The sequence below is a fragment of the Leptonychotes weddellii genome, chromosome 8 (assembly GCF_054177405.1).
Source record: "Leptonychotes weddellii isolate Sample4059 chromosome 8, ASM5417740v2, whole genome shotgun sequence".
In the NCBI taxonomy this organism is placed as follows: Eukaryota; Metazoa; Chordata; class Mammalia; order Carnivora; family Phocidae; genus Leptonychotes; species Leptonychotes weddellii.
The window spans coordinates 11,522,543-11,532,490 of NC_138376.1; the positions used below are offsets into that span (position 1 = coordinate 11,522,543).

General features: G+C 48.8%; 1 protein-coding gene across 1 annotated transcript in view; it reads left to right on the plus strand.

Annotated features, from left to right (window-relative positions):
• GFOD1 (Gfo/Idh/MocA-like oxidoreductase domain containing 1) overlaps positions 1 to 9,779 on the plus strand; it is a 92,205-nt gene extending 82,426 nt beyond the window's left edge. Inside the window, exon 2 of the mRNA XM_081827672.1 lies at positions 8,825 to 9,779. Within this exon, the coding sequence (XP_081683798.1) occupies positions 8,825 to 9,744 (920 nt within the window). The 3' untranslated portion in view covers positions 9,745 to 9,779. The remainder of the gene's footprint in view (positions 1 to 8,824) is intronic.
• Positions 9,780 to 9,948: the final 169 nt, after the last annotated feature.

Sequence of the window (9,948 nt, forward strand, 5' to 3'; positions counted from 1 at the left end):
AGTAGCCCAGTGTGTTCAGATATTTAGTTCCCTTAAAACCAGAGATTTGTCTTTACTCTGCCTTCCTTGTTGCTTTCGCTCGGCACTCCAGTTCTGCTTGATCTCCTTTGAATCATAAAATCTTTTAAGACTCTAATGAAAACATCAGGATATATACATACCACTTCCAATTTTAATGGTTTCTCAGATCCTAGGTTAAACACTCTTGTTTTCAACCATTTTCTAAATGGGACCCGAAGCTTCTGAATATTCATTCAGTTAAACTCTTTTTTTAAAATTTATTTATTTGAGAAAGAGAGTGTGTGTGCAAGTAGGGGGGAGGGTCTGAGGGAGAGCGAGAGAAGCAAACTCTGCACTGAGCACGGATCCTGACACGGGGCTCGATCTTACGACCCTGAGATCATGGCCTGAGCTGAAATCAAAAGTCGGAGACCGAACCGATCAAACCACCCAGGCGCCCCTCAGGTAAACTCTTACACATACCTCCGAACCCTGCTCAAATATCACCTCTCCAGCAGAGCTTTCTACCACGCCGCAATCAGTTGGGCAGCCCTTCTCTCTGCTCTCACTGCTTATCCCTCTGTTAGATCCCATAATCTATAAGATACTGTAATCCCTCATTTCTGGTTGGTCTTCTCTACTAGACTGAGAGCTCCTATTCATCTATCTTACTCATTTTTCAGTCCCAGTCCCTAGCACAGAAACGCTGACAGAATGGAGTATAAGTGAAGATAATGAGTTCCCTGCCTGAATGGCAGAGAAGTCTTCTCTACCTTCTGTGAATGGCAGGGAAAACTAGGAGGCTGTATCTGATGGGACTTCTTGTGGGGATTCTGCCAATCTGCCAGGACGGCCGCAAGCCAGCCTGTAGGACAGGCAGCCATTTGGGCTTTCGGAAGATAAGGAGCTGTCAACACAAGTGGAGTAATTGGGAAGAACTGGTGGGAAAGTAGCTTTGGCCTCATAGATTTCCACCATCGATTAGATAAGGGAGTAGTGTGTAATTGACAATGTGCTGGCCGCGAGACGTGCTTTGAAGTTTCAGGCTGATTATGCTGGGGGATGGCTCTGGTCTCTGGGTGGCCGGGTCGCAGCTGTACCCCAGGTGTCCAGGGGAGAACCTACTTGATCACGGGCAGGAAAGGGTAGCTGCTCTTTGGGTTAGCAGACAGCACATCTCTCTCCCTCGAGGTGTCAGTGGGAAATCCCTTGCCCCTGCTCCTTCAGGGGCTCATCTGGAGGGAGCATCAGCCGCCTGCAAAAGCTCTGGTCTCTGGAAAGAGATATGGGCGGGTACCCAGCCCTGGCTAGGAGACCTTGAGCTTGGAGGATGGGGGGGCGCAGCTGCCTGAAGGTGGCTTAGGGTCTGCGGGTGGGAAACTCCTTCCCTGCAGCACTAACCCCCCGTGAGGGCTGTGGATACTGTGGCTCGTTATGGAGAACACACTCAGCAGGCTGCGGAGGGTGCCAGTTTCCCATTTCCCCATGGGAGATCTCAGGAGGGCAGTAAAGCTCCTTCTGGAATTATTTCGTTTAAAAGCTTCTGACAAAGAGCAGGCATGCGGTCTTGCACATTGCACTTTCACCCTCCAGAGTTTTCCTGTTGATCTCATTTTCTCCCCTGCTTCAGCTCCGTGATAGAGGTGAGGTCTTAGTCCCACAATTTTGTGGACAAGGGAGCGCTTACTTTATGTGCTGACCAGGGGTTCTCACTTAAAAAATAAAGTTGGTCCCAACCCAAAGGTGCTGTAGGGGTAGACAACGTTTCCCGTCTTCCCTTCTAAGTTTTTTGGTTGGCTAAAAATTAAGTGGACATAAGACAGAGTAATGGGAGAAAAGCAAGTTTCTTACATACAGGAGCCCCTTTGGAAACATGAGATTCCCTGGCAGGCAGGTCACTGAGACTTAGAGATCATAACCAAGCTAAGGAGAAGAGGATGCAGGGGTCTGAGGCTTCAAAGGGAGGACGAAGACATTTCACAGAAAGATGAAAGAGGACAAATGTTTGATAAACAAATGTCCCCCAGGCCATGCAGATAACTTTTTCTGATATAAAAAGTTATCTCTGGCAATAGCTCTCTCTTCCTGGTACAGCCCCTCTAGCTAAATTCTTTTAGGCAGTTAAGGGGGAGGTAAAAAGCTCTTCTTGAGTCTGCTCAGTCCTGATTCCTGATTGTTTTCAGTCTCGAAATAATCCACATGTCAAAGCGGTACATTCTGGGGTGATGTATTCAGCTCCTCTCGATCCCCAAAAGACCCAGCTTAGGCTCTTGGTCTTCATGCAAAAGGATAGGTGGTCTACGACGGAGGCGGGCTGTGAAGCCTTCCCCACATGCCAGGCCAGTCCTGATGTGTTCTCTGCCACCCACCCAGAGTCCCTGCAGTGCTCTGCCTTGACAAATGTGGCAGGATTCCAAGGCATCCATTTCTGGGTGCAGGGGCAGATCCCTCAGTGGAGAGAGCTAAGCAGGGGGTTGATGGTGTAATGGCTCAGATCACTTCCCGGGAGAGGGGAGGAAGCAGCAGGGTGACCGCATCCACCATAGTCCCCAAATGCCCAGAAAGCTCTTCCTCTTCCTCTGCATCACTGTGAGCACCAGTGGGCCTAACTGAAACTCTCCGGAGCCTGGGAGACGTTTGGGGCTTGGCAAAACACAAAACACTCTTTCCTTCTCAGTCGCGTAGCACTTTTTTCTGCTTTCCATTTTGCACGGCCTGTTTACTAGGAGTGAAATTGAATCCATATGTTTCAAGTCGTCGATTATCTTGATCCTCTGCCGCATGATTCTCTTTAAAATGGTATGGGGTGCCAAAGCTGTGGATCTTTTGCTTTAGAAGGAGGACACCACATCTTGCCACAAGAGAGTATAAACTCCTAAGGGAGCATGTTTGGCCTTTTGGTAAAGCCCCCCCAAGAGTGAGAAAACACACACTCTCCTCTTAGGGTCTGCAGAGCGGAGACCCGGGTCATATTCTTCCCCTCGTGGTTTCCCATTAGGAATCGGCCATGGCTGTTTGGGGCCAGGCAGGGAAAGGGGCCTTCAGTCTCTCCCCCAATTTCTCTCCCTGAGAAACAGAGACTTTCAGCTCCTGTCGCCCTGATGGTATCTGTTTACCTTCCTATCGAAGTCGTGTCCTTAGGGAGGAGTACAGGATTTGGTCCTCACTTGTTATTTCCTTTTCAGCACAAAAGAGAGAAGGGCTTTTCTCTAAAGAGCCTATTCTAGCACTTTCTCAGGGGTAGCAAGAAAAGCATTGTGTTAAGACACCTGAAAATGACAAAGACACCAAAGAGCCATGGTATCTTCTGGAGAGCCAGACCAAAGCCCAGGCTGAAAGGGGAGATTTGGAAGGCAGGTATTTATCTGCTTTCTTTGGAAGAAATCCCAGCATATATTCCATGGCACCTGACGCACCCAGGATTGTTGGGTGTGTCAACACTATACCCAGAAAATGTAAGTTCCCTTTACATTGCATGTGATTTTAGGAGTGAGGGGATGCTCTGTGCCACACTCATGTACTTACACACACACACCTGCGTGCACCCCTACACACACACACACACACAGAGTGTCTGATGACTGGAAGCCTACAATTTGAATTGTATTCCTTTAAGTACAAACTTTCAGCTGTAAGATGAACAAGGTCTGAGGATCTTATGTAAACATGGTGTTTATAACTGATAACATTGTATTGTATAATTGAAATTTGCTAAGAGGGTAGAACCTAAATGTTCTCTTGCACACACAAAAAGATAACCATGAGAGGTTAATTAAACAGATGGTGGAAATACTTTCACAGTGCATGTGTATATCAAATAACCACGGTGTACACTTTAAATATCTTACCATTTTAGGGGCGCCTGCGTGGCTCAATTGGTTAAGTGCCCAACTCTTGGTTTTGGCTCAGGTCATGATCTCAGGGTCGTGAGATGGAGCCCCATGTCAGGCTCTGCGCTCATCGGGGAGTCTGCTTGAGATTCTCTCTCTCCCTCTGCCCCTCCACCCCTAAAATAAATAAATAAAATCTTTTTTAAAAATAAAAAAATAAAGATCTCACAATTTTATATGTTAATTATACCTCAGTAAAGCTGACATAAAACAAAAATCAGAAAAACCAAGTAAACAACAAAAAATAGAATTATATTTCTTTAGCCCTAAGCCCTTTGTTCTTTGTAAACTGCTAAGGACCTTGGAGCTTCAGGTTCTAGGCATTTTGGTGGGGAGAAGCTGGGAAAGAGGACCTGAGGATTTTGGGGGGGCTCCACAGGGTGCTTTGTGGAAGCCCCACCGAGGGGTGGGGTTGAGGTAAGAGTATCCAGAGCAGAGAGAAAAGGGATTTGCTTTACAAATCAGGGCCTGCTAGCTCTGCATTTTGGGTTTCTTTTAAAACTGGAAGCTATCTTGTTTTTAACAATATGTCATAAAGCCTTCAAGAAGTTATTGTACAGGGGCACCTGGCTCACTTGGTAGAGCATGCGACTCTTGATCTGGGGGTTGTGAGTTCAAGCCCCATGTTGGGCATAGAGCCTACTAAAAAAACAAAAATACATAATACGTACTTTAAAAAGAAGAAGTTACTGTACAATTTATGATGGAGATGCCTGCTCCTTGGAACCTGAGGGAACTGTACCCAATCTTGGGGTGTGGGTATCGTTTTGTGCGTATGTTTGAATTGCATCTTCTGAACAGAGTCCATAGCTTTCATCAGAATCATAAAGAGGTCCTGAGGAATTGGAGCCAGGAGACCTAGCAATGTAGCCTGAGCCTCTGAAGCCGTTGAGGGTCAGTGGCGCTCTCACCAGCCCGCTGGGGCACGGGCGCTGGGACAGGTCCGCTGGCTCTCGCACCTGCCTGCCCACCCCAGACCTTGGAGGGCCCTCTGCCATCACGTGAGCACCATCCTTCAAAGGTCTTTGTGTCTCCTTTGGGTTTAAAACAGAAAAGCTCAGGGGCGCCTGGGGTGGCTCGGTCATTCGAGAGTCTGACTTCGGCGGGGGTCGTGATCTTGGGGTCCTGGGATCCAGCCCCGCGTCGGGCTCCCCGCTCGGTGCAGAGTCTGCTTGTCCCTCTCCCTCTGCCCCTTCCCCCTGCGCGTGCTCTCTCTCTCGCTTTCTCTCAAATAAATAAATACAGTCCTTAGAAGAAAAAAGAAAAGTGAACATTTTTTCTGACCATAAAAGGAGAAACTTAGAAAACACAGAAAAACATAGTGAAGAAAATACAAATCAGTCATAATCCTACTAAAGAATTAACCGCTGTAAACATTTTGAGGTGTTCCCTTCCAGATTTTCTCTTCTTCTTTTGTATTTTTAAGAGAGAGTTGAGATCATAGTATGTCTATGAATGGAGCCCTTTTTCACTTAACATGACCTCATAATCATCTCGCCTGCCATTAAAAAGTCTTCATTAGCATCATGTTCCTTGGCTTCACAATTATTCCATTATATGGCAACACTACAGCTTCCATACCCATTCTTCTATCATTGGGCATTTGCATTGTTCCTAGCTTTTTGCTTTAATGAATAATTCAGTGAGAAGCCTCTTCGGGCAACACGCCGTGCTTACATCTTAGATTGTTTCTTCCTGGTAGATTCCTAGAAGTCTCCTTTGTGTTCTGTAGGTATCGCGAGTTAAGATGTTGCCGAGACCCATCTGGGAAGTGTGGATATTGCTAAGGAGCGCGGGCCATGAGGTGGGGCCGAGCAACAACATCCACTGGGTGCTGTGGGCACAGCGGAGGCTTAAGAAATGAGAGCGAGTCTTGGTCTTTGAGGACTTTATCGTGTAGTGCAGAACCACAACACGCATAAAGAGCCTAACGGAAGAGATACTTGATCTCAGAACGCTGGGGGAGCCAGGCATGAGTTTCAGAACGGGAGAGGGGTTTTTGTGTGTATTCATATTGCATTTTCTGGAGAAGGAGCTTCCAACAGAGTCTTTTCATCTATACAGCTGCAAGGAATTCCCTATTTAGTGATGGTTTGGGGGGTGTGGATGGGAAGTCAATTAATTTTCCCTATTTTTTCTTTTGCTATTTTATAGTTTTTTTAATGATAGAAAAATAAGGCATGTGGGTGCCTCAGTCGGGTAAGCCTTGGATTTCGGCTCAGGTCCTGATCTCAGGGTCCCGGGATGGAGCCCCACCTCGGGCTCTGCGCTCACCGGGGAATGTGCTTGTCCCTCTGCCCTTCCCCCGACTTGTGCTCTCTCTCGCGTGCGCGCGCACACGCACTCAAATAAATAAATAAAATCTTTAAAAAAATAGGGAGTGTAATAGAAAAATAAGAAACTTCTCATGTGCCATTAAGATGACAGCAAGAGTATACTAAGATGACAGGCAGGGTCCTGGTTTGGGGGGGACCTTGAGGTAGGCTATAGGAGAGGCTACATCCCCTACCCAGCAGGTGTGAGGGCAAATTTTGGCAGCATTAGTCACCTGTCCCTGCAGTGGCCTACCAATCCGTTTACATATAAATCTGCTCCTGCCAGCGCGAGCGGGTGTTACATGAGCCTAATGCCAACAGGATCGCATTATCAGAACATTATGTTTTGCAAGCGCATGGCACATTTGATAATACAAACCAATGTTTCCTTGTCCCTCTCCCAGAGCCTTAGTCCTCAACTGGTTGCTAAGAGTTAAAGGAGCTTCTTACTGATCATTCATGGTCATCAGAAAAGCCAGTCAGCTCTGCCAACGTGGAAAAGGCAAGGAGATGTGGTCATCGTGTGGCTTCCAGGCCTTTCATTCAGGGCCAGAATTAAATGCGTGTGTGGAAATTGACAGCCATCGATCGTATTTATTTTCCAAAATCTGTTCTGACCACATCTGTTGTTTGGCTAGTTCTTCCACTGGGAAGATGAGAGTCACGGGCTAGACCGTGGCCTTGTCCAGGCATTTCCACTGGACAGACACCCACAGTTGCAGGACCCCCACAGAACCCTATCTCAGCTCAGCTTGTTGTGAGATTTCGTGGGTGCTGTCAAGTTGAATGCCCACAGTCAGGACAACTGGGATGGGAGTGCGTGTCTCGTTGCTCCCTTTCCCTGGGGTATCCCCCCCATCTGTGGCTGGAGTGGACAGGTCCCCAGTAGAGGGTCAATGTGCAGAGCATGACTAGACAAGAGAGACCAGCCATAGGCAGACACGTGCCCTGACTCAGAAGCTCCCCAAGTCTTTCCACCTAGCAACCTTTAATCTGGTGTACTAACAAAATCTGTGTAATTCTATTATTATTAATTATTATTATTGTTATCATTATCATTATTATTAAGTTCCAGTTGGCTGTCTCTACAGGTTTAGCTGAGTTGTTTTTCATCCCTCACTCTTGGCTTCTACAGAATAAATCCCTCTCTCATTCCCTGTCACTCTTATTTCCTTTGATCCTTTGTTTTCTCCAGACCCAGAATCACTTAGTGTCCCAAAGGGCTTGAATCTACCTGTAATTTATGCACCCAGTATAGTCATCACATAAGCCTAATTGTTAGTTGGCCTCAGCTGCATTGGCCAAAAGCGCCAAACCCCACCATGAGCCAGAGGGAGGTCTGGGAGGAGCCAGCCACTGCCCACCCCTCAGACACAGGGAATACCCACTCTTTCCGTCAAGAGCGGGAAAACAGTAAGCAAACATATCTGTGACCACTGCCAGCCCTAATCCATAATGCAAAATAAACAAGCAGGATAACACTCCAAATATGATCCTTTGTTTGTGGTTGTAGGGGAGAGAGCTAAAAGCTTAGACCTCCAGAGGATATCATTAAGAAATTCTTCCTCGTATTTAATCAGACTTGCCTTGGCTATGACTTAAGCTTACATATTCTGGTTCTATCCAGACAAAGGCACTCCTCTCTTCCCTACATATGATATTTCTTTTTTTTTTTTTAAAGATTTTATTTATTTATTCATGAGAGACAGAGAGAAACAGAGGGAGAAGCAGGCTCCCAAGGAGCGGGAAGCCCGATGCGGGACTCGATCCTAGGACCCCGGGATCATGACCCGAGCGGAAGGCAGACGCTTAACCATCTGAGCCACCCAAGTGCCCCTACATATGATATTTCTAATAATACATCTTTAATACATTATGTTTTACATATAAAACATCTCATATGGAAGATAATTTTTTTTTGTAAAGATTTTATTTATTTATTTGAGACTGAGAGAGAGAGAGAGCACATGAGAGGGGGGAGGGTCAGAGGGAGAAGCGGGCTCCCTGCCGAGCAGGGAGCCCGATGCGGGACTCGATGCAGGGACTCCAGGATCATGACCTGAGCCAAAGGCAGTCGCTCAACCAACTGAGCCACCCAGGCGCCCTATGGAAGATAATTTTAATAAAACATTTTATATGTAAAAAGATGATACTGTATACTTCAATAGGACTTATATTTTATATTTAAATGTTAAATTTATCAGTATTTTACAAGTAAAATATACTTGTGTATAAAGTGTTATAGACTTAGAGACACGAAACCTGAAATGAAGCGTTTTATATTATATACTGGCAAATATTTAAAAACCTCTCCAAACTATAGGCTATTTAAATATATTAAAAGGAGTCAATATTTGAATCCGTGGTTTAATACTTGACCCATTGCACTTAAATATTCAAATAATTACATATGGGTTACAGTACAAATATAATAGGGATTAGGTAACTTTTGCATAAGTAACCGGGGCCACCAAACACCTTCGGTTGTCAGGACTCTCAGATCGGGTCTGGTCCGCCCGGAGAATTAGCGTGTGCGGGCCACAGCGCCCCCTACCGCTGCGCACGCCCGCGCCCTCACGGCTGTCTTTCCCCCTCCCCCCCTCCCCCCCCCGCCCGCAGGCATCGGCAAGAACGTCATCTGCGACCGCACGGCCACCCCGCTGGACGCCTTCCGCATGATGTCGGCCGCCCACTACTACCCCAAGCTCATGAGCATCATGGGCAACGTGCTGCGCTTCCTGCCGGCCTTCGTGCGCATGAAGCAGCTCATCGAGGAGGGCTACGTGGGCGAGCTGCTGGTGTGCGAGGTGCAGGTGCACAGCGGCAGCCTGCTGGGCAAGAAGTACAACTGGAGCTGCGACGACCTGATGGGCGGCGGCGGCCTGCACTCGGTGGGCACCTACATCATCGACCTGCTCACCTTCCTCACCGGCCAGAAGGCCGTCAAGGTCCACGGGCTGCTCAAGACCTTTGTGAAGCAGACCGACCACATCAAGGGCATCCGCCAGATCACCAGCGACGACTTCTGCACCTTCCAGATGGTGCTGGAGGGCGGGGTGTGCTGCACTGTCACCCTCAACTTCAACGTGCCCGGCGACTTCAAGCAGGACGTGACCGTGGTGGGCTCGGCCGGGCGCCTGCTGGCGGTGGGCACGGACCTGTACGGGCAGCGCAACGGGGCCCCGCAGCAGGAGCTGCTGCTGCAGGACGCCACGCCCGTCAGCAACTCCCTGCTGCCCGAGAAGGCCTTCAGCGACATCCCGTCGCCCTACCTGCGCGGCACCATCAAGATGATGCAGGCCGTGCGCCAGGCCTTCCAGGACCAGGACGACCGGCGCACGTGGGACGGGCGGCCGCTCACCATGGCCGCCACCTTCGATGACTGCCTGTACGCGCTGTGCGTGGTGGACACCATCAAGAGGTCCAGCCAGACGGGCGAGTGGCAGAACATCGCCATCATGACCGAGGAGCCCGAGCTGAGCCCCGCCTACCTGATCAGCGAGGCCATGCGACGCAGCAGGATGTCCCTGCACTGTTAGCGCAGGCCTGGGGACCTGGGGGGGACGCAGGTGTTCGTCGTGGAGCCCAGAGAGGCGGAGAAGGCGGGGGAGGGGGGGCGGGCAGAGGCGGCCTGGAGGAGTGCAGGGCGGGAAGGTGGAGAGGGGGCAGTGTGAGAAAGTGGCATCTGAGGAGATGAACCCCAGCCCGGCTGAGGGGCACCGAGGAAGACTGTTGGCAGGCCG